This window comes from Hypanus sabinus, chromosome 14, assembly GCF_030144855.1.
Source record: "Hypanus sabinus isolate sHypSab1 chromosome 14, sHypSab1.hap1, whole genome shotgun sequence".
NCBI classification, from domain to species: domain Eukaryota; kingdom Metazoa; phylum Chordata; class Chondrichthyes; order Myliobatiformes; family Dasyatidae; genus Hypanus; species Hypanus sabinus.
Genome location: NC_082719.1, coordinates 81,892,758 through 81,917,813, shown reverse-complemented (window position 1 = coordinate 81,917,813; position 25,056 = coordinate 81,892,758). Strand labels below are relative to the sequence as shown.

General features: G+C 43.1%; 1 protein-coding gene across 3 annotated transcripts in view; it reads right to left on the bottom strand.

Moving 5' to 3' along the window:
* rgp1 (GP1 homolog, RAB6A GEF complex partner 1) overlaps positions 1–25,056 on the bottom strand; it is a 27,651-nt gene extending 2,595 nt beyond the window's left edge. For 2 of the 3 annotated variants that reach the window (XM_059989541.1, XM_059989542.1), the window contains exons 1-7: positions 24,811–25,056; positions 15,304–15,440; positions 11,923–12,006; positions 6,850–6,999; positions 5,520–5,666; positions 3,290–3,417; positions 1,405–1,578 (exon numbers count right to left, since the gene is read on the bottom strand). In XM_059989541.1, coding sequence (XP_059845524.1) covers positions 1,405–1,578; positions 3,290–3,417; positions 5,520–5,666; positions 6,850–6,999; positions 11,923–12,006; positions 15,304–15,440; positions 24,811–24,926 — 936 coding nt within the window. In that variant the 5' untranslated portion in view covers positions 24,927–25,056. Of the gene's footprint in view, positions 1–1,400; positions 1,579–3,289; positions 3,418–5,519; positions 5,667–6,849; positions 7,000–11,922; positions 12,007–15,303; positions 15,441–24,810 lie in introns of all 3 variants that reach the window. The other variant, XM_059989540.1, reaches the window with a different exon arrangement.

The window sequence follows — 25,056 nt, the reverse complement described above, 5'->3', positions numbered from 1 at the left end:
CAATCTACCACCTATTAGGTACAAAGACTAAGTATAATTAGAAATCAAAACTTTCTAACAAGTACAGAGTTTTAAGTGAAGGACACAAAAAAATTCCAGGGCTTCTCCAATTGAATTAGTTGGCAAATGTTGCTAACATACAACTGTATTTTCTGCACCATAAATAAATAAAGATTCACTCCTAGTGTTGCAACTCAAACTGTTCAACAGTCACAGTATTTGAGAGCAAGTGGAAAGAGGGACATACAGATTGCATCCTTGTTCCTGATACCTATGAAATCATTACTGCAGTGTATTCATTAGGTATAACACATTCCAGAAGAACCAAGAGTTCATGACTTTGATCACAAAACTTCCAGTAAGTAGGGTAAATGATTTGCTCCCTAATCTGGACCTACTAGCAAGCTCATCTCATTATTAAAATCTTATAACAGTAAGCACTTGCTAACAAAAATATAATTTGTTATCAAGAGCAAAGGGCATGCCAAGGCACAGAAGATATCATGGTCATCCACTGCAACCAAGGAAACCCCAATTTGTGGTGCCTATCTGTACCACTTCTGAGGTCGAAAGAGTGGAAGTGGCCCATGGCTCATCCATTTAAAACTCTCCTGCACAAGTTCCTGTCATTGTCAGATATGACTGACAACTACCACCAAGTCATAACATTTGCTACATTATGAGCAGTAAATGAGTGGGTGATTATTGATTAAATTAATTAGACTAATTAATACAAATGTAAAATACTGCTGATGTTGGAAATACTCCTCAGGTCAGATAGCATCTGTAAAGAGAGAAAACTATTTAGTCTAATAGTTTGACAAACTACTTCTTTAGCAAATCCCAGGTAAGGAAGTAAAATATTGAAACATTGCACACTAGTCTGATCTCTCTACAGATTTAAGGATTAAGGAAGCATGGTGAAGGCTTAAGACATTGATTCTTGGGATGGAGGAAATATAGAATGAGAAAGCTAATTGAAATATTGTCTTTTATTTTATAAACATTAAAGATGAAGTGCAAATTTTTATGAAGCTTGCCAGCATCAATGCAGAAATTATATTTCTCATGGCAGAATTATCCAGACCCAGAGATCATAGTATCAAAGAAAGTGGCAAGCTATCAAAGACTGATGTGAAATTTCTTCAACCATAGCATAATAATCTTTGGAATTCCTTGCCTTAAAGGCCTGTGGAAACAATATATTCCAGAAAAGTGGATAGATATTTAAAATATGAAAGTATAGGGTTAGCGAAGCAAACCCATTGTCTTAACAAATGGCAGAGTAGGTTTAATTTTTCAGTGGACCAGAACAGGTTTATCCAAATATGCAAGATATGTTGATACATATTTTCATATATAAAGTCATTTATGCAAATGATGATTAATAAAACACTTACCTACAGTGGTCATAAAGCTGGGTGTAGCACTAAGTGGAACTGGTAAACTGAAATGAGTTTTAGCAGTATGCAAACATGATTCCTGATGCCGAGCATGAGTACTCAGTGAAACAGGTTGCCCTGGTTTTCTTTGATAATCTTCTTGTACATGCTCTTCAGTCTGCAAAGATACTGAGAACTGGAAATAAGGAGAGTCAAGGATTTGAATTAATGAGTAAACTTAGACAAAAGGTGAGTTTCATCTTTGTTAGTGATAGCATTCCATATTGGGGGAAAAAACAGCAAGATCTAGTTACCAAAGTTAATCAAATTTCAGTCAGCTGTACACTTGTGGAAATTAAACCTTGAGATTCATCTATTATTCAGCTGGAAACAATTAAAATTTTATGTTGCATATTTAAAGAATGGATTATTTAACAACAGAACAAAAATCAAAAGCAATAACCAGTTAAAGTATTCTAAGACAAATATTAAGAAATAATGTTTTCTTAAATTATCCATGACTTCAGCAAAATCTTCCAGTCAAGATGGCGCCAAGCTGAGGTCTCTGTCAAAGTTGTTATTTAGGTTCATAGGAATGACTCTGGGGATAGAGAGGAGAGTTAGAGGTTTGGTTAGGGACCGGGGATGCGGGTTTAGAGGAGCTAGAGCTGGAGTTTAGACCTCTACTCCATCCTCTGCATTCAAAGACCAGCGACGTGGATGTGCAACAAAGGACATTTATAGACAGATGTAGAACCAGCAAGGACAAGGACTGGTGCCTCCCAGGTCAGCAGGTCCCAGAATCAGAAGTTTGTGCAGGCAGTAGGCTAGCGAGTCAGGAGCTTGAGGCTGGAATTCTGGGTCCCATTATCTGCAAATCCTGGGTCGATATCGAAGATCAAATTTCCATGGTCAAAAACTGAAGTCAGCAAGACCAGATGTTGAGACCCAATAGCTGAAGCTCTAGGCTTGCAAATCCACCAGGGAAGTCAAATGCCCAATGCTTGCGAGTCCATAAGTCCACTGGAGGCTAATGGCCTGGAGGGAGCCTGTCTTGGTGTTGGAGGACTGTCTGTGTGTGTGAATGGTTATTGTTATTGCTATGGCTGTTGCTATTGTTGTTGCTTGTGTTGTTCTACTGAACATTATGGGCATGCTACATTAATAGCAGACTGTGTGGCAACACTTGTGGGCTGCCCCAGCACACCCTCAGATTGTGTTAGTTGTTAATGTAACCAACACATTTCACTGCATGTTTCGATGTACACGTGATAAATAAATAAATCTGAATCTGAAAATATCTAACAGTGCCACAAAGGTTATTAATGCATTTTGATCAACTGCAGCACAATCATGGGAAACATCAATTACCCTGATTGAATGCCGTGGTTGATCATTGTTTCTGAAATGGTTATTATTCTATTATGGAATTATTGAGTATACCCACAAGTAAATTAACCTCATGGTTGTATATGTTGATATACATATACTTTGATAATAAATAAATTTACTTTGAACTTTAGATGTACTGAACCAGCAGTAGCTGTTTACCTGAAGAGAAAGAAGTAAAGCCTGAATTAAGGGAACTGCAAAAACAGCATTGACTGTCTGCAAGTATCGTGTCCAAAAGCTTGCTGATAAAACAGTTGGTCATGGAGGTAAACACAGTCAATCTCAATCCCACATTCATCAAACATTGTTGGATACATTTTGAAGGATGGCAGTAATGCAGAACATTTGCAGCAAATTACTTTCTCTTCATCTATATACAATGGGTGCTAAAATGCAGATATTGTTAACACAATACCTGCACAACAGTTTAAAAGATAAAGATAGTCATATTGGTAAATGCTCTAATAACAGACATTGTCAAATGCAGAGTCAAAATATTTATAAAATGTACTGACCTGTAAACATGGAATATCTCCTTCAGAGAAATCAAATGTGCCCAATACATCTTCTCCAATTTTATAGATAGTTTTGAAAATGCAGAACTTTCCAACTTTTCCCCTGACATTAGTAATGTTATACAAATCTGCACAAAATATATTATTTCACTTTCAGTCAAACATAATTTATAAGCAAAAGCACAGTGTTACTGCTATAATTCTTTTAGATTTATTTTAAAAGGTTAATTAGGAGACGAGGGTCATATCAGAGCACATGACCACACACCAAAATGGTCGTTTACATTACTGCATGGGGAATGCAGAACATGTATGATGGTGTTGTATTCCATATGTTCATTTCAGTATAATCTCTGACTAAGATCAGACTTAAGACATACTTCAAAATTTCCTTTCAAACAGTACCTTACACCATTGCTGGAATGCATGTAGAATTAAATTTCATGAGGTAGGTGTATTCTTTAGGTCTCTATCAGTACTGATCACCCCATCACCCCCGTTTTGAGATCCTCAGGCCCTCCATTTATCGGCTACAGGTCCACCTGAATATTACAATTCCAAGCAAATTCATCTCCAAACCCCAGATCTGGAGATCAACACCTCCAGTGAAACTGGATCCCTAATTTCCTGACCAACAGACAGCAATCAATAATGACAGGCAGTAATGACTAACTTCAACACTAGTGCCTCACGGGATTGCCTCCTCAGCCACCTACTCTACTCCTATACGTTCCTGGATGCACTCTGTTCCAATTTCATTCACAAGTTTACAGATATCATCAGAATGGGCCATATCTCAAATAACGAGTCAGAATCAAGGAAAGAGATGAAAGTCTAGTAACATAATGTCATGACAACAATCTTTCCCACAATGTCAGGAAAACAAGAGTTGGTTCTTGACTTTAGAAAGGGAGAAGGGGGACGGTGCACATACTCCTGTTTACTCAATAGTGCTGAGGTTAAGAGTGTTGAGAGTTTCAGTGATCATCACCAATAGCCAAGTCAATCACATCGATGTCATGGCGAAGAAAGCTCACCAATGCCTCTATTTCCTTAGCGGGCTAAAGAAATCTGGCACATCCCTGTCAATTCATACTAGTTTTTATCAATGCACCATATAAAGCACTCTATCTGGATGCATAACAGCTTGGTATGGTAACTGTTCTCCACTTGCAGAAACTGCAGAGTGGTGGACACAGCTCAGCACAGAGAAAGCAACCTCCCTTCCAAGGACTCTAGAGCCTCAGTAAAGCAGCCAACGTATCAAAGACTCCTCACACATGGACAGTCCGTTTTCTTCTCCCTCCCATTGGACAGAAAAGTCTGAAAGCACATAACACCAGGCTCATGAAGGTTTGTATCTCACTGTTATAAGACTATTGAATGGTCCCCTAGTATAATGTGGGGTAATGCCTTCACAATCTACCTCATTATGACCTTGCACCTTATTATCTACCTGCAGTGTGACTGTAACACTTCCCTTTAAATTCTGTTATTGTTTTACCTTGCAATGAATTGATCTGTAGAAACAGTATACAAGACATTTTCTACTTTATCAAAATATCTATTCTCCTCTGTCTGATCTGCTCAATGTCCAACATCAATCCCAACATTTTGAATATCCTTCTTCAGGAACACAAACTCTTCCCAACCCTGATGCAGAATACTGCATATTTTGCCTCGAGGTTTGTGCAGCTTGAATGTTGAGGGATGAGATTTTTAATTAATCCAATTTATTTTCTGAAATAATCTTCCCAATAGTTCCTTCAAGTCAGATTCAGTAACTATAAGCAATTAACTTCAATGGTACCATTTGCATTACTAAACCATCCCAAAAAGTGGAATTCAATAAAAAATATTTGTTAAGCAAACAAGAGGAAATCTGCAGATGCTGGAAATTCAAGCAACACACACGAAATGCTGGTGGAACGCAGCAGGCCAGGCAGCATCTATAGGAAGAAGCACTGTCGACGTTTCAAGCCGAGACCCTTCGCCCGAAATGTTGACAGTGCTTCTTCCTATAGATGCTGCCTGGCCTGCTGTGTTCCACTAGCATTTTGAGTGCGTTGCAAAAATACTTGTTAATTTCTTTCATATTTTAGTGAAACTATCCTGCTCCCCCAATCATAAATACACCATTATTTAAAAATAGATAGATGTTCTACTTTTGATGGATGCGAAGACTAGACTAGAAATCCTATACTGCCTGCTGCTGGTTTAAAATACTCACGAAGACTACGGCGAGATGTGCTGGTCATCAACATTTCAGTTGCAAGATCGACTAATCTGGTGTCTTTTTTAGTACTTTCATCTTCATCCAAAAATGGATTTGTAGGTGCCATAGCCTCATCTGGAGGAAACTGATAATTTTCCAATCCTGATATGGATAAAAATGGAATAATCACTAAAAAGCCTTGCAACCAATAAATGAAATCTAGTCATTTACACACATAACTAAAAGGCAAATATTCACCATCCTGCAGAAAATGGTCAATAAGAGAATTACACAATCCTCAATGGCATATATAAATTAAACTTGGACAATATGGAAAACGGAGATGTTGCCACCTGATTTTTGCTGTAAATAAAACTGGAAATTCATCCAACCATTTCCAAAGAAAAAATACAATTAACTACAAAATAAGGTATCAAAGTCTACAATATGGGAAGCATGATTAGTTTGAAGATGACACAAAGATTACTACTGTTGTTAATGAGGAAGATAGTCATAGATCAAGTTGGGCAGAGCCAAGGCAGATGGTAATCCTGATAAAGGAAAAAGACTAATAAGTATAGGGGACATGCATAATAAATGGTCCTAACTTCAAGAGTATCAAGGAACAGACAGACCTCATGTACAAGTCCAAGAAAACCTGAAGAAACCAGCAAAAATAGACAGGGTAGCGGCATACTTGCCTTCATTAACTAGGGCAAAAATGTAACAGGATGGAGGTTATTGTACAATTTTATAAAATATTGGTTCGACCACATCCGGAGGATTCTATGCAGATCTGTTGTCACACCATAAAAAGAACATAATTAGACTAGAGAGAATGCAGAGGAAATTCAGCATACTGCTGCCAGAGATGGGGCACATCACTTATAAGAGATGGAACTAAATAAGCTGCATTGTTTTTCTTGGAACAGGAGTTTAAGGAGACCAGAGAGAGATGTACGAAGTTGTAAGGGGCATAGATAGGGTATGGCACGGTTGTCCAAAAAGCCAGCTTCTATTCTGTGCGACTCTAGAAGCTTGCAAAGAACCTCTATAACATAACCAAAAGACACACTATCTGTAACAGTAGGAATATGACCATGCCATACTTATTCTTGAATTCAAATTTATTCATCAGAAAGACTTTGACTTTTGAAAGCCTCAATTCACCAATCATGGCTTCCATCAAAGAGAAATTACAAATTAAAAAGGAAAGAATATGATCAATTGCCTCGGAATTATCTCTAATCTAGAAGCAACAAACTATTGCTGATTGAGAAATTAGCCATGTCATTAGCACAATTAGAATTAATTCAAATCAGATAAGTCTTTGTCATCAACTCACCATAAACGACAAATACCCGAAAAGGAACCCGAAGAAGTTTGATTGGAGAATTTACTCTTTGGCAACCAACCGTCAATTTATAAGCATATTTCACCGACTGGCCTCGGAAGGATGGTGGACCATCAAGAGGTACAGTTTCACAGTAGGAATCTGAAAATTTACAGCAAAACCACATTGGATATCTCCAGATAAATGTCCATGACTAGAGGATTCAAGATTGTTTAATGTTATCTCTTGTACACAAGTGTTAAGAAGAACAAAATAATTTTTACAACACACACAAAATGCTGGTGGAACACAGCAGACCAGGCAGCATCTATCTATAGGGAGAAACGCTGTCGACGTTTCGGGCCGAGACCCTTCATCAGGACTGAAAATAATTTTTATTCTGGATCCAATGCAGCACAAAAACAAAAGATAATGATACATAGATTGACTGTATGTCCATAAAGTGACTGATGGGAATTAATAAAGTAGTGGCGGAGTTAGTGGATGGAGGTGTTGATCAAGCTTACTGCTTGGGGATGCTATATAGCCTCCTCCCTGATGGGAGTGGGAAAAGAAGTCCATGAGCAGGGTGCGTGGGACCCTTCATGATGTTACTGGCCCTTTCAAACACCTTTATGTATATCAGTCCTTAACGGTGAGAAAGGGGAGTGCCAATGATGCGTTGGGCAGTTTTGACTACCTGTTGTAAAACCTTTCTCTCCATCGCAGTGCAGTTTTCATACTGATGTAGCTTGATAGGATGCTCTCTATTTACTGCAAGTCTGTAGAATGACAAGAGTATGGACGTGCAAAGTCCAGCTCTCTTCCGCCTCCTCAGAAAGTACAGGTGTTGGTGAGTTTTCTTGACTAAGTAGGATGTATTCTGAGACCATGAAAGGTTGTGTGATGTGCGTTTCCAAGAGTTTGAAACTGCTTGCCGTCAATAAGCATCTCCTTTGTCTTGTTGACTTATGGAAGAGGTTATTTTAATTTTAATAAAAAGCAAAAAAAAATGGTTATCTATTTACAGAGACACAGAAACGAAAAGCTGAAGACAAATACAATAAGCTGGAAAAAATCAGCAGGTCGAACAACATCTTTGAGATGGGGGAACGGAAGGCAACAAAATTTGACGTGAGGTTTTGACTCAAAACATCATTATTTCCTCCCCTCCCCCCCACAGATGTTGTTTGATACATTAAGTTCCTTGAGCAGATTTTATTATCTGTAATGTAACAAATGTAAAAAGCCGCACAGTAGTGGATTTTGCCCAGTACATCATGGGCACATTCCCAACTCCACCCTCACAACTGGCAGTATCTACAGGAGGCACTGCCTCAAGAAGGCAACATCATCTAAGATTCTTACCACCCAGGCCGCAGTATCTTTCTACAGCTACCGTAAGTCTCACACTACCAGGTTCAAGAGCATCTACTTCCCTTCAACCATTTAGTTTTTGAATCACTACAGTTTTAGAATACCATGACCACTGTGATCAATTTGCATCAAAATGACCTTTTTTGGGTTTTGTGCTTTTCTCGTAAAAATTGCATAATTTGTTACATTTATGTTTTTCTTGTGAATGCTACTGATTTGATGCTATGTGCCTGTGATTGCACTTATGCATACATGTACTTGTGCACATGACGATAAACTCAACTTTGATCTATATACCATACATTTGGTTGTCACTGCATAAGTAGATAATGGGGACTCTTTCTTACACTTCAGTTATTTTAGCACATATTTTGTGGTCAAACATTCCTCTATGCTCATTATGCCTTCATGAGTCCAAAGAATTCAATGAGCTTTTTTTTATTGTGACTTGAGGCACTGTACACTCCATCTTCAAGGAAACACATAAACAAAACAAGCAAAAGTATGCCTTCTCAGACTATAGAATTATTGAGACATATGTACCTACAAATTAGACATTAATACATTATTTTGTCCAGTGTTACATAACTGAAAATTGGCTTTACCTGGAGTGAAATGCAGTAAAGTTCACCCAGGCTCTTTCACCCTTGTCCATTTGACACCTGTCTCCCTGCAACTTACCTTTGGAAAAACTGTAACAGAAAGAGCCTGGGTGAACTAGGTTTCAATAATCCAGCTTTGTTCCAAAAGCAATTCTCTTCCGAGGTCCTGTATGAATTGTGGAGCGTTTTAGCATTTTTAAAAATTTTATTTAATACTGCTGATTACCAGAAAAACTCCTAGAGAATGAAGAAGTTTATTTCTTTTAATTCATTTTCCAGAGTCAGAGGCCAACATTTATTGCCCTGAGTAGGTGATAGTAGAGCTTCCTCCCTTGTTGAACTGCTGAAATCTTTCTGGTGAACACTCTCCTAGAGTGGATTTTTGTAGGGAGTTCCAGGATTTAGACGCTGGGTGGTAACAAGCACAGACATGGACAACAAAGAGATGATCAAGGGAGGCTGAGGAATTGCTTTGAGTCAGTGAACTGAGCTGTATTTATTGACCCCAAGGATCAGACTGAATACACCATGGTTGTCACAAAGGTTATAAAAACAGTTGTAGATGAGTGTGTCCCAACAAAATCATTGAGTCTTCCCTAACCAAAAGCCCCAGATGAACCATGCAATCTGCAATTTGTTGAGGGCCATATCAGTCACACTCAGATCTGGGAATCATGTTAAATTCAAGAGGTCCACATCGATCTCTGGAAAGCCATCTCACGTGTAACGTAGCAATTCCAGAGTGAAACCAAAAGACATAGGTGAAAAGACTTCACTCACAGATGAGCTCAGTAATTTTATAATCGCTTTGTTCATCAAAACATGGAGGCACCTTCACAAACACCCATAGCCTCCAATGACCATGTGATCTCAGTCTCTGACACTGACGTGAGAGCATCCTTCAGAAGTGTGAACCTATGGAAAGCATTCAGCCTAGACAGGGTATCTGGCTGAGTACTAACACCTCTTCTGATCAACTGGCTGGAGTGTTAAATTCAAGAGGTTCACATCAATCTCTGAAAAGCCATCTCACATGTAACGTAGCAATTCCAGAAGGATACTCAACAGGATACCTTTAACCTCTCCCGTCGGCAGTCTGAGGTACCCAGCTGCTTCATTTATATCAGTGTTCAAGAAGAACATGGTAACCTGCCTCAATGACTATCGTCCATTAGTACCTACATCCACTGTAATGAAATTCTTTGAATGGTTGGTGATGGCACATCTCAGCTCCTGTCTGAGAAGTGACCTGGATCTACTCTAATTTACCTACTGTCACAACAGGGCAAAAGCAAATGAGATTTCATTAGCTCTTCACTCAGCCCTGGAACATCTGGACAGTTTGTCAACTACAGCTTAGCATTCAATATATTATCATCTCTCAAAACTAATCAATAATCTTCGTCTGCCTTAATACCTGCTTGTGCATCTGGTTCCTCGATTTCCTCACTTGCAGACCCCAGTCAGTTCAGATTGGCAATAAAATCTCCTCCACAATCTCCCTCAGCACAGGTGCACCACAAGGCTATGTGCTTAGACCCCTGCTCTACTCACTTTATACTTAAGACTTTGAGGCTAAGCACAGATCCAGTGCCATATTTAAGTTTGCTGACAACAGCACTGTCAGCCAAATCAAAGGTGGTGACAAATCAGCATAAAGGAGGGAGACTGAAAATCTGGCTCAGTGTTGCCACAACAACAACCTCTCACTCAATGTCAGCAAGACACAGGAGATGATCCAGGAGGAAACCGGAGGACCATGAGCCAGCCCTCAATGGAGAATCAGAGGTGGAGAGGGTCAGAAACTTCAAATTCCTTAGTGTTATCATTACAGAGGATCTGTCCTGGGTTGAGCATGCAAGTGCCATTATGAAGAAAGCATACCAACAAGTCTACTTTCAGAAGTTTGCGAAGATTCACCATGTCATCTAAAACTTTGACAAACTTCTATAAATGTTTCTCTTCTATAAAAGGAGAGTACCTGGCTGCATCACAGCCTTGTATGGAAACACTGTTGCCTTTGTACGGAAAAGCACACAAAAAGTAGTGGCTGTGGTCCAGTCCATCACAGGTAAAGCCCTATCCACTGAGCAGACCTACATAGAGTGCCGTCACAGGAAAGCAGCATCCATCACCAAGGAGCCTTACCATCCGGGCCATGCTCTCTTCTCACCGCTGCCATCAGTAAGAAGGTACAGTAGCCTCAGGACCTGCATCACCAGGTGCAGGAATGGTTATTACCCCTTAACCATCAGGCTCTTGAACCAGAAATGATAACTTCACTCAATTTCACTCCCTCCATCACTGAACTGTTCCCACAACCTATGGACTCACTTTTAAGGACTTTTCACCTCATGTTTTTGATATTTATTGCTTATTTACTTATTTTCTTATTCTTTTTGTATTTGCAGTCTTGTTTCTTTTTGCAGTGGGTGGTGGTCTTCCATTGATTCTGTTGTGTTTCTTGTATTTACTGTGATTGCCTGCAAGGAACTGAATCTTGGAGTTGTATATGGTGACATATTTGTACTTTGATAATAAATTCACTTTGAACTTTGAAAGTGAAAGATTTACTGTATTAATGCTTAATTGACCACAGGGCCTACTCATAAACAATAGATTCAGCTGGCTGACAGCTGAGAATTAGGAAAAATTCTACCTGAGCAATATAGCCTACAAGGCAATGTTACAGTACTTGTTTGAACAAGATGGAGAAAAAATATTTAACTACAGAAAACAGTGAGCAGACTATTTTAAATTTTGTTCACATGATAATAATAGCACTTAGGATTAACCTATCAGTACCATTCCTGCAGCATGCTCTTTTAAAAAGAAACGGGGATAAATTTCATCTGAAGGATTTTTAAAAAACTATTGTTGGGGACAGAACCAGCAGAAACAAGATATTTGATAATGTTCTATGCCTTGTCAAATTTTCCATTCCCCCACCACATTACCAGTCTATATACTAAAATTAGCAGACATCAATAAAGCAGCTCAAGTACCACTTACCAAAAAACTCAAGCCTAGCACATACTGAATACTATGTATAACTGTTATTAAGTTGTGAAAAAGTTTTTATCTACATCAAAATACATCAACTTACATGACTTTGATTCACCAGGATCAAGGCACAGGTCACAGAACAGTATCTTGGGATTAGTGGCTAAAATACATTTTCCTCTTTCACCTGGAAATAAAAGAGTACTTCAACTGTTTCCACAATATGTTTAATTTTAGATCAACTAATACTGAAAACAGTTAACAAATAGGATACAGATTTATAGTCAGTCAGTGCACTGAAAGGCTTGAGAAGAAAGGGAGCTTGGAGATGAGAGATGAGGCAAGTATCCACAAGGATAATGGCATCGGCAGACAGTCTCTTTTGAGGTGATTTAAAGAAGATTCAGGAAAGATCTCCTTTAAAGGAGATGGAAATACATGTAATACATAATCAGTTAGCAAGATGGCCACAAACAGAAAGAGAACCATGAGTGATTTACTGGGAGCAGGAGAGAGAGACACCAAGAAGCAAGTCTTACGAGTAAGACATGAGAAAAATAGATCATGTGAAAGGAAGATGGGAGATGGAGAGTGAACCACGGCACAGGTATGGCCTGCCACAGAGGCATTTGTACAGGCAGCTTCAATCTTTTTCACCAAGTCCAGGAAATCCTCGCAGTAGTTGAAAGAAAAAGCAGAAGCTGTTCGAGGAAACAAATGAAGACACTAGTGTGGGGTGCGGTGGGGATGCAGAAAGAACACTGCTTTTTGGGATGTTCCCAAAATTATAGCAGATTGGGATCCATTTTGCTATAGGCTGATTAATCAATCATTGAACCAACTGTACAATATAAATACAATGGTAATGTTGATGGAAGCAAGACCAGGAAACAGTAAGGATTGGAGAGGTTTAAAATCTCTTTGACATCAAGGATGAGTGTGTGATTGCTAGATGGACAACACAGTGTCACAGTGAATAAAGCTTAAAAACTAAGATTGCTGGGACTCTAAATGTGCCATTGTAAGTGATCTGATATGGTTTACTAGTGGTGAACCCAGAACATGAAAACAGGTGAAAAAAAAATTCTAGGAAAGCAAAAAAAAATAGCTGTGATTGAAGAGAAATCAAAAGTGAGATGACAAGGTGGAAGGAATGACCATTAGTTAAATGAGCTTGTGCGGAGGGAGAAATGAACAAAAATAGATAACCCAATGGAGATAATGTACAATAATTTGAGCTGAAAGTTGAAATTACTGTGTACAAGATGATTTAGGGAGAAATTTTTGACAGAAAAGGGTGAAGACATCATAACAAGAAACATGGTGTCAAAGAGTTTGTCATTGGAGTTGTAACGTTAAAGATGGGAAAAAGTGGACATTTTTGATATCTAAATGAGCAGAATTTAAAATGACACAGGTTTGGGAATTTAAGCCAATACAAAACAACAAAAACAAAGATAGATTTCTGCTTGGAAATGAAAACCGAATTTTCTAATTTCAGGTAACCCTCACTCCCACAGCTTTCCTCCCACACACACTCACCTGTGACCTAGTTTTCTTTTCCCTTTGTTCATCTTTCCCATCCACTAACTGGTTCCACCTGCCCATCATTGCCCCTGCATCTGGTTCCAATTGTCATTATAAGTTTTTGTCCCTCTGTCTGCTCAGAGTATGTTCTTCATCTGGCTTCACCTTTTACCTATCAGCCTCTATCCCACCCACCTTTGCACTGATATATACAGCAATCTTTCCTATTCCCTCTCAGTCCTGATGCAGGGTGTTGACCTGAAACAACGACATACACTCTTTTCCTTCTCTGATGCTGCTTGACCTGCTGAGTTGTTCCAGTATTCTGTTGTTATCCCACAGAAAAATGAGGGAGTGAAAGGGGACCAATATACAGTGATATACCACAATTAGAGTTTGAATAACACTAACATGATGGAACACAAGCGTCTGGCCATTAGTTATATCTGGAGGTGGCAAAGGTATGTCTGAACATTTCAACAAAAGGATGGAGGCATATTTCTGTAGAGTCAGAAGAGTAGACAGTATTGGTGAGAGAGGAAGTGAGACCCAAATCTCCTCCAAGGATTAAGAGCAAGTCCAAGTTGCAAGTAGCCTCGATCAATGCGGGACAAAGGCTTAAGAGAGAGAAGAAATCAGTGACGGGTAGAAATTTGAGATGGAGACTGAAGATTTCATAAATTTTAACTCATCCAAAACCAGCTGTTTGAACTGCAGGCCAATAGAGGGAGAAGAAAGCAGTTTCAACAGGAAGTGGAAATTTACGTCACATATCCAGAATATAGCATCCAGGAGAATGTAGACAAAGTAAAGGGCTGGGGACTGAGGTTATGATGGATTTCTGGAGTGCTGTTTAGGTCCTACAACACAGAGGCTGAGGGAGAAACTGAAGTTACCCAGAATATAATTAAAAAAGTTAGGAAAATTAAGAACTGAAAAAAAAAGGATGGACAACAGAAACAAGCAGCTGAATAGTGAGAAAAAAAACTGAACAGGAACTATGGTCAATGTGGTCAAAATCATTTGTGATGTGGTCAAAATCACGTGCAATGCTATGTGCGACTTTGGTTACAGCAATTATGGTAGAATTTTAAGAAGAGAAATTCAACTGAAGAGATTCAAAGAACAACTTAAACTTGAAGTGACCATGAGGTGGCATGTTAAAGTAGCACTTAGTGCAATGCCTTACAGCACTGGTGATCAGAGTTCAATTCCCACCATTGTCTATAGGAGTTTGTATGTTATCCCCATGACCCGCATGGGTTTACTCTGGGTGCTTAGTTTTCTCCCTCAGTCCAAAGGCAAACAGGTTAGGATTACTAAATTGTGGCACTTGCAGGTGCCCCCAGCACATCCTTGGGGACTGTGTTAGTCGGTGACATAAATGAAGCATCTTATTGTATGCTTCAACAAATAAAGCCAATCTTTAAACTTAGTACATGTAAGAGCTTTGCAGAGGAAAAAGACTTTGGAAATAAAGTAGATTGAGGGTTAAATGAGGGGAATTAGAGATCAGATACAGAAGTAGAAAAGTGAACAGAGCACAAGGAACAAATAAAAGTGCCAAGAAGGAAAGCTGTGAACCAATGCTATAATGCATGATTCTCATGGTTCTCAAACAAAACTAGTACTAAGGGTATATTAAGTAAATGGGAAAGAAACTGGAAGGATAACTCGGAGCTTGAAGAAAGGGGTTTGATGAGATGGGATTTGATGAGAATTAAAAAAAATAAAAGAAAAAACTAATCAGACCACTGAGCTCCCACCCATTAAAAAAAAGATAATTTTCTGCAAGGACTGTTGAGAACTCCTGTGCATAATTTTAACACAACAATTCAAGACAGCAAAAAGTAATACTGATTTATCCAGTACACTGTGTTCAAATCAAGCAATACAAAGCTTTAAGAATAAATAATTTGATCCATTGCACCAAACAAACTCAAAAATAACATCTTACCTCTGTTTGGAACAAATACAGTTTCATTTTCAGCCTGCACATCATACTTTGTGTCTTCAGAGGGAGGAAGTGCAACACGACTCTCACTAGTATGAAATTGGCAATGTATTTGAGCACTTGCCCATGCCAACATCTCACTGAAATAAATGACAAAAGTTAAGGATGTAATTTTAAAATACGTTAGTACATCTATAATATTACGTTTTACAAAGCACGTGGATAACTGAAAATATTCAAAATCCAAAAACAGTTTAATTTCAAGTACATTTCTCAAAACCATTTCCAAGTAATCGTTCAATTCATCATTATTGTAAATACTTAAAAATTCCCAGTCCGACTGCAACCCTGTATCTAGGCACAAAAGTTCAAAGCTCAAAGTAAATTTGCTATCAAAGTACATAAACGCATTTAACCCTGCGATTCATTTTCTTGCAGTTGTTCATAGAAAATACAAGAAACACAATAGAACCAATGAAAGACCACACCCAACAAAATGGACAACCAATGTGCAGAAGACAAACTCTGCAAATACAGAAAGAGAAAATAAATAATAATAATAATAAATAAACAATATCAAAAACATGAGATGAAGAGTCCTTCAAAGTGAGTCCATAGGTTATAGGAACAGTTTAGTGATGGGTGAGTGAGGTTCGGAGGTTTGAACAGTGGCCAATCATTGTTCAGAATTGATTGACAAGAACAAATTAAAGTAAGGCACGGGCAGGTGGAGCAGCCACTGTCAGAGCAGGTAGAGCTCAGAGTTGGGATTTTGAGGCTTTAGCTCTTCATGGCTTCAGTCAGAGAAGAAAAAATAAGGTGTAGGTAGAATTTTGTTTACTCCCCCATAGTTTATTGTTTTTTCTTCTTTATAGTTGCTTAGTTGAACAGTAGACATGCCAGGCAGTATAGTGGAATGCTTTCTTGCAGGATGTAGGAAGGCAGGAGACCTCCAGTGTCCCTAACAACTACATGTGTGAGAAGTTAGCTGCAGTTTCTAACACTATGTGTTGAGGAGCTGGAGCTGGAAATGAATGAACTTCAGATCATTTGGGAGGCTTAGGGGGTTATATAGAATAGAGAAGTATTTACACCCTAGGTGCAGGAAACCAGAAAATGGGTAACAGTCAGGAAGGGAAAAGGAGTTAAACAGCCAGTGCATAATACCCTTATGGCCATCCCCCTCAACAAAAGGTATACCACTATGGATACTGTTGGGGGGGGGGGGGGGGGGGAATGATCTAGCAAAGGAAAGTCACAGTGGTCAGCTCTCTGACACCGAGTCTGGCTCTGCCACTCAGAAGTGAAGGGGGGGGGGGAAGAGGTTAGTGATGGAGATAGGGGATTCATTAGTTAGGAGAACGGAAAGGAAAGCCTGTGGACAAGAATGAGATGCCTGATGGTATGTTGCCTCCCGAGTGCCAAGGTTCAAAACATCTCGGATCAAGTTCTCAGCATCCTTACGTGGGAGGGTGAACTGCCAGAGATCATGGTCCATGATTCAATGACATGGGTAGAATGAGTGGCGAGGTTCAGCAAAGCGAATTCAGGGAGTTAGGCTCTAAGCTAATGAGCAGAACCTCTAGAATTACCAGCATGCCATGTACTAATGAGACCAAAAGAAGTAAGATTATGCCTTTTAACATGTGGCTAAGGAGTTGGTGTAGGTGGAAGGGCATAAGATTTTTGGATCACTGGGCTCTCTTCCTGGGAAGGTGGGACCTGTACAGAAGGGTAGTTTGCATCTGAACAGGAAAGGGACTAATATCCTAGCGGGAAGGTTTGCTAGTTCTGCATGGTGGGGTTTAAACCTGAATTGCAGGGGGTTGGGAACCAGAGTGCCAGAACAGCTAGAACCATAGAACATTACAGCACAGAAACAGGCCCTTTGGCCCTTCTTGGCTGTGCCAAACCATTTTTCTGCCTAGTCCCACTGACCTGCTCCTGGCCCATATCCCTCCATACCCCTCTCATCCACGTACCTGTCCAAGTTTTTCTTAAATGTTAAAAGTGAGCGCGCATTTACCACTTCATCTGGAAGCTCATTCCACAGTCTCACCACTCTCTGCATGAAGAAGCCCCCCCCCCCATGTTCCCTTTAAACTTTTCCCCCTTCACCCTTAACCCATGTCCTCTGGTTTTTTTCTCCCCTAGCCTCAGTGGAAAAAGCCTGTGTGCATTCACTCTATCTATACCCATCATAATTTTATATACCTCTATCAAATCTCCCCTCATTCTTCTACGCTCCAGGGAATAAAGTCCTAACCTATTCAACCTTTCTCTGTAACTCAGTTTCTCAAGTCCCAGCAACATCCTTGTAAACCTTCTCTGCACTCTTTCAACCTTATTAATATCCTTCCTGTAATTAGGTGACCAAAACTGCTCATAATACTCCAAATTTGGCCTCACCAATGTCTTATACAACCTCATAACATTCCAACTCTTATACTCAATACTTTTGATTTATAAAGGCCAATGTACCAACAGCTCTCTTTACGACCCCATCTACCTGTGATGCCACTTTTGGGGAATTATGTATCTAAATTCCCAGATCCCTCTGTTCTATTGCACTCCTCAGTGTCCTACCATTTCCCTTGAAACGTTCTACCTTGGTTTGTCCTTCCAAAGTGCAGTACCTCACACTTATCTGTATTAAACTCCATCTGCCATTTGTCAGCCCATTTTTCCAGCTGATCCAAATACTGAACAGGTTGTGCAGATGGATGTTGTTAAGACTTCAGACAAATTCAGGAACCAAAAGATTGAGCATGATGGAAGTAATGCCCTGAGCTGCGTATATTTTAATGGAAGAAGTATTGGCTGGTGAGCTCAGGACATGGATCAAAACCTGGAATTATGATATTGTAGTCATTAGTGAAACTTGGCTGTTAGGAGGGGCAGTACTGGCAGCTCAATAATCTGGGGTTGCAGTGTTTTAAATACAACAGTGTGAGAAAGATTAAAGGAGGAGGGGTGGTGTTACTAGTCATGGAGAATGGCTACGACAGACTGGAGAACTCATCTAGTGAGGCATTATGGGTGGACCTGAGAAATGGGGTGATAAGACAGACCACCCTACAGTCCAAGAGATTTGTAAATTGCAGATTATTGCAAGAAATCCAAGGTTGTTATGGTAGGAGATTTTAACTTTCCACATTTTGACAGGGGCTCCCATACTGTAAAAAGACAAAATGGGATAGAGTTGTCAAATGTGTTTGGGAAAGTTTTCTTAATCAATTTGTAGAAGTCCCAATGAGAGAGTGTGCTATATTTGATCTGCTATTAGGGAAAGATACTTGGTAGGTGACAGAAGTTTACGTGGGGGAACACTTTGAAACTAATGGCAATGTGATCATTAGATGCAAAGAAAATATGCAAAAAAATAAGTCTGATCTGCAGGTTGAGATTCTAAATTGGAGAAAGGCCAACTCTCATGGTATCAGAAGTGACCTTGCAAGTGTAGACTGCGATAGGCTGTTTTTCTGGAAAAAATGAACTTGGTAAGTGGGAGGCCTTCAAAAGAAAAAATGTGAGACCATAAAGCTTGTATGTGCCTGTCAGAATAAAAGGTAAAGATAACAGATATGGGGAACCTTGGTTTTCAAGAGATATTGAGGCCCTGATTGAGGGAAAAAAGGAGGTGCAGAGCAGGTACAGACAGGTAGGAACAAATGATGAGCTTATGGAGTACAAGAACTGAAAGAGAACTCATAAGAAATAATCAGTAGGGCTAAAAGAAGGCATGAAGTTGCCTAGGAGACAAGGTGAAAGGGAATCTGAAGGGATTGTACAGATGTGTTAAGAGCAAAAGAATTGCAAAGGACAAAAATTGGTCCTCTGACAGATCAGAATGGTAATCCATGTGTGGAGCCAAAGAGATGGGGGAGATTTTAATTTTTTTTTTGCATCTGTATTTACTCAGGAGATGTACACAAGAGTCTGTAGAAGTAAGACAAAGCGGCATCAAATGCATGGACCCTATACATGTTACAGAGGAGGAGGAGGTGTTTGCTGACAAGAGGCAAATTAGTTTATAAATCACCAGGACCTAACAAGGTGTTCCCTTAGACTCTGATGGAGGCAAGCACAGAAATTGCCAAGCCCCTAGCAGATAGTTAGCAACAGTTTAACTACCAGAGTATTGGACGATAGCCAATTTTATTCTGTTGTTCAAGAAAAGCTCTAAAAATAAACCAGGAAATTATAGGCTGGTGAGCCAGACATCAGTAGTGGGAAAGTTATTGGAAGCTATACCGAGGGGCTGAATATATAACTATTTGGATAGACATTAACTGATGAAGGATAGTCAACATAGCTTTGTGCGTAGTAGGTCATGTGTAACCAGTCTTATAGAATTTTTTGAAGAGGTTACCAGGAAAATTGATGAAGACAAGGCTGTGGATGTCTCTGAGGATCTAACCTGGTCTCAACATATCGATGTAGTCATAAAGAAGGCAAGACAGTGCCTATACTTTATTAGGAGTTTGAAGCAATTTGGCATGTCAACAAATACACTCAAAAACTTCTATAGATCTACGTAGAGAGCATTCTAACAGGCTGCATCGCTGTCCAGTATGGACGGGCTACTGCACAGGACCAAAAGAAGCTGCAGAAGGTTATAAATCTAGTCAGCTCCATCCTAGGCTCTAGCCTACAAAGTACCCAGGACAGCTTTAGGGAGCGGTGTCTCAGTGTCTATTATTGAAGACCTCCAGCACCCAGGGCACGCCCTTTTCTCACTGTTACCATCAGGTAGGAAATACAGAAGCCTGAAGGCACACACTCAGTAATTCAGGAACAGCTTCTTCCTCTCTGCCATCCAATCCCTAAATGGATTTTGAAGCTTTGAACACCACCTCACTTCTTTTAATATACAGTATTTCTGTTTTTGCACATTTTTTAATAATTTATTCAATAAACATAGTTGATTTACTTGTTTATTTTTTATTATGTTTTATTTTATATATTATTAGTGTAAAGGGGGTTTCTTCTTTTTTCTTTGTTACTGTGTATGTAATCAAAAGGGCTTCTTTGTTTTGTTAACTAGCAGGAATGCTTCTTTGTTGCGAGAGTGTGCTGGAAGCTTGTTTGGGTTAAAATTTACTGATAACGAGAATTGTAAACCAAATGGGGATTAATGTTGTTCTTTCTTCTGAGTCTGTAAGCGATTGTTGACAGGCTTTTGGGCAGATCGGCGCGAGGGGGTCGAGAGAGAGGACGCAATGCTGTAAGCTGGGCGAGGAACGGACCCCAAGTGGGGGTCCGAGGCCAGGAGGTACTTCGAGGAGGGGAGGATGAAGCTAGATGTGCTTGGTTGACCACGTCGGAGGGTCCTGAGCTGCGAGTCGAGGAGTTCGGAGGGGATCAAATGGTGGCCAGAAGACTTCAGTAATTGAGCTCCAACGGTTGTGCACGAAGTGGTTTGGACTTTGATAAGTTTGGTGCCTTTTCTTTATTTTTTTCTTCATATATACTGTATCATTATTAATCACTTAGTTATAGTAACCTTTATTAATTGTACTCATTTAATCGCATATGGTGTACTGTCTGTTTTTGGGCGAGGCGGGGACATCACACAGCATCCACACCAGCAGATTACCCAGTTTGGCAGGGCTGAAGGCTGCTCCCCCTAGACGAGAACGAGCTGAGCGAGCCTGAGGCGACCCAGGGGGTTACATTATTTTCTCTCTCTGCTAGGTTATGTATTGCATTGAACTGCTGCTAATTTAACAAATTTCACATCACATGCCAGTGTTAATAAACCTGATTCTATCTAAGGCATTTGACAATGTCCCACATGGAAGCTTGGTCAAGAAGGTTCAGTCTCTGATCATTCAAGATGAGGTAGTAAATTGGATTAGACATTGACTTTGTGGAAAAAAATCATAGTGGTAGTAGACAGTCACTTCTGACTGAAGGCTTGTGACTAGTGGTGTGCCACAGGGTTCAGTGCTGGGTCTGTTATGTTTGTCATCCCTATCAACGATCTGGATGATAATGTGGTTAACTGGATCAGCAAATTTGTGGATGACAGCATGACTTGGGGTGTACTGGACAGCAAGGAAGACTGTTATGCCTTGCAACAGGATCTGGACTAGCTGGGAAAATGACAGATGGAATTTAATGCAGACAAGTGCAAGGTGTTGCTGACATTACTAAGGTAGTCTTACACAGTGAATGGAAAGGCACTGAGGGGTGTGGTGGGATAAAGGGATCTTGGAATACGGATCCATAACTCCTTGAAAGTGGCATCACAGGTCATAACAAAAGCTTTTGACACATTGGACTAACTAAATCAAAGTAATGAGTACAGGAGATAAGATGTAATGTTGATGTTTTATAAGACATTTGTGAGGCCTAATTTGAAGTAATATGTGCAGTTTTGGTCATCTACATACAGGAAAGATGCAAATAAGGTTAAAAAAAAATAGAGAAAACTTTAAAGGATGTTGCCAGGTCCAGAGGACCCGAGTCATAAGGAAAGACTGAGTAGGCTAGGAATTTATTCCTTGGAACATGCATGATTACCAAAATGCTGTTCCCAGGATGTGGCTTTCCTTTCCAGAACATCAAAGAACAGGGCTTCCCTTCCTACACCACTGATTCTGCACAACACCCACATCTCTATTTCCCTGACATCCACCTTCACCTCATTTCCCCACCAATCTAACAGGGATAGAGTTCCAGCTGTCATTATAGGTGAAGCCAAGTGGGTGGAGGAGGGGGACGATGTGAGAAGCTGGGAGATGATAGGAGAAAAAGGTAAAAGGCTGAAGAAGAAATCTGATAGGAAAGGAGAGTGGGCCACAGGATAAAGGGAAGCAGGAGGGGTATAAGGGGAGGTGATAGGCTGGTCCTAAATCGTTGAGTGTGTGCCTTCAGGTCCCTGATGGTAGCTATGAGAAGAGAGCATGTCCTGGGTGGTGGGGTCCTTAGTGATGGGTGCTGCCTTTTTGAGGCATTGTTCCTTAAGAACATAAAATATAGGAGCAGAAGTAGACCATCTGTCCCATTGAACCTGCTCTGCCATTCAATGAGATCATGGCTCATCTAGCCATGGACTCATCTCCACCTAACTGCTGTTTCCCCATAACCCTTAATTTCACTACTCTGCAAAAATCTATCCAATCTTGTCTTAAATATATTTACTGAGGTGGCCTCCACTGTTTGAAGGTATCCTGGATACCACAGGGCTAGTGCCCATGATGGAGCTGAGGGAGTTCATAACTTTCTGCATCTTCTTTCGATCCTGTGCAGTTCGCCCCCCCCCCACCACACACACACACACACACACACACCCCATTCCCCATACCAGATGGTGGTACAGCCAGTTAGAAATCTCTCCCTGCTTCCACAGCAGCACCCACAAAATGCTGGAGGAACTCCGCAGGTCAGGCAGGATCTATGAAGATGAGTTGACGTTTCGGGCCAAGAACTTCATGTTGAGTTCCTAAACTTCAAGAAGTTCATCCATGGGTGTCAAAGACAGCCTGGGATGAGTAGTGTACGGCAGGAGATACTGGCACACAAACTCACCACCGAGGCCAGACGCGCGCATCACTAGCGGCCACGAGTCTGCAAGCTCCGATCGTCTGCGGAGGGAGCGCGCTGGTTGGGGTGGGAGGGAATGCCGGGCGCGCGCAGGTTGGGTTGGGGGGGTAGAGATGCCGGGCGCGCGCGGGTTGGGTGGGGGTGGGGGTAGAGATGCCGGGCGCGCGCGGGTTGGGTTGGGGGGGTAGAGATGCCGGGCGCGCGCGGGTTGGGTGGGGGTGGGGGTAGAGATGCCGGGCGCGCGCGAGTTGGGTGGGGGTGGGGGTAGAGATGCCGGGCGTGCGCGGGTTGGGTGGGGGTGGGGGTAGAGATGCCGGGCGCGCGCGGGTTGGGTTGGGGGGGTAGAGATGCCGGGCGCGCGCGGGTTGGGTGAGGGTGGGGGTAGAGATGCCGGGCGCGCGCGGGTTGGGTGAGGGTGGGGGTAGAGATGCCGGGCGCGCGCGGGTTGGGTGGGGGTGGGGGGTAGAGATGCCGGGCGCGCGCGGGTTGGGTGGGGGTGGGGGGGTAGAGATGCCGGGCGCGCGCGGGTTGGGTGGGGGTAGGGGTAGAGATGCCGGGCGCGCGCGGGTTGGGTGGGGGTGGGGGTAGAGATGCCGGGCGCGCGCGGGTTGGGTGGGGGTGGGGGTAGAGATGCCGGGCGCGCGCGGGTTGGGTGGGGGTGGGGGTAGAGATGCCGGGCGCGCGCGGGTTGGGTGGGGGTGGGGTAGAGATGCCGGGCGCGCGCGGGTTGGGTGGGGGTGGGGGTAGAGATGCCGGGCGCGCGCGGGTTGGGTGGGGGTGGGGGTAGAGATGCCGGGCGCGCGCGGGTTGGGTGGGGGTGGGGTAGAGATGCCGGGCGCGCGCGGGTTGGGTGGGGGTGGGGGTGGGGGTAGAGATGCCGGGCGCGCGCGGGTTGGGTGGGGGTGGGGGTGGGGTTGAGATGCCGGGCGCGCGCGGGTTGGGTGGGGGTGGGGGTGGGGTTGAGATGCCGGGCGCGCGCGGGTTGGGTGGGGGTGGGGGTAGAGATGCCGGGCGCGCGCGGGTGGGGGTGGGGGTAGAGATGCCGGGCGCGCGCGGGTTGGGTGGGGGTGGGGGTAGAGATGCCGGGCGCGCGCGGGTTGGGTGGGGGTGGGGGTAGAGATGCCGGGCGCGCGCGGGTTGGGTGGGGGTGGGGGTAGAGATGCCGGGCGCGCGCGGGTTGGGTGGGGGTGGGGGTAGAGATGCCGGGCGCGCGCGGGTTGGGTGGGGGTGGGGGTAGAGATGCCGGGCGCGCGCGGGTTGGGTGGGGGTGGGGGTAGAGATGCCGGGCGCGCGCGGGTTGGGTGGGGGTGGGGGTAGAGATGCCGGGCGCGCGCGGGTGGGGGTGGGGGTAGAGATGCCGGGCGCGCGCGGGTTGGGTGGGGGTGGGGGTAGAGATGCCGGGCGCGCGCGGGTTGGGTGGGGGTGGGGGTAGAGATGCCGGGCGCGCGCGGGTTGGGTGGGGGTGGGGGTAGAGATGCCGGGCGCGCGCGGGTTGGGTGGGGGTGGGGGTAGAGATGCCGGGCGCGCGCGGGTTGGGTGGGGGTGGGGGTAGAGATGCCGGGCGCGCGCGGGTTGGGTGGGGGTGGGGGTAGAGATGCCGGGCGCGCGCGGGTTGGGTGGGGGTGGGGGTAGAGATGCCGGGCGCGCGCGGGTTGGGTGGGGGTGGGGGTAGAGATGCCGGGCGCGCGCGGGTTGGGTGGGGGTGGGGGTAGAGATGCCGGGCGCGCGCGGGTGGGGGTGGGGGTAGAGATGCCGGGCGCGCGCGGGTTGGGTGGGGGTGGGGGTAGAGATGCCGGGCGCGCGCGGGTTGGGTGGGGGTGGGGGTTGAGATGCCGGGCGCGCGCGGGTTGGGTGGGGGTGGGGGTAGAGATGCCGGGCGCGCGCGGGTTGGGTGGGGGTGGAGATGCCGGGCGCGCGCGGGTGGGGTGGGGGTGGAGATGCCGGGCGCGCGCCCTTTACCTGCTGGCCGAGGTGGAGCGAGCCGTGACGGGATTGGTGAAAGTTATAACACATTCCAGCTCTTCGCCCGTCAGGAAGACCGGGCCTCGGAGTAGTTTAGCCACCACCTCAATCATGCCGAACACTGTTCCGGACGGACTTTCACTGCTTCTCAATCCATGGGTGATGTTTAAATCACTATCTAAACATGGAAAAATATAGACTCCATTCTCTGGCGGTTGGGGCACAACAGGAAGTCTGACGGCA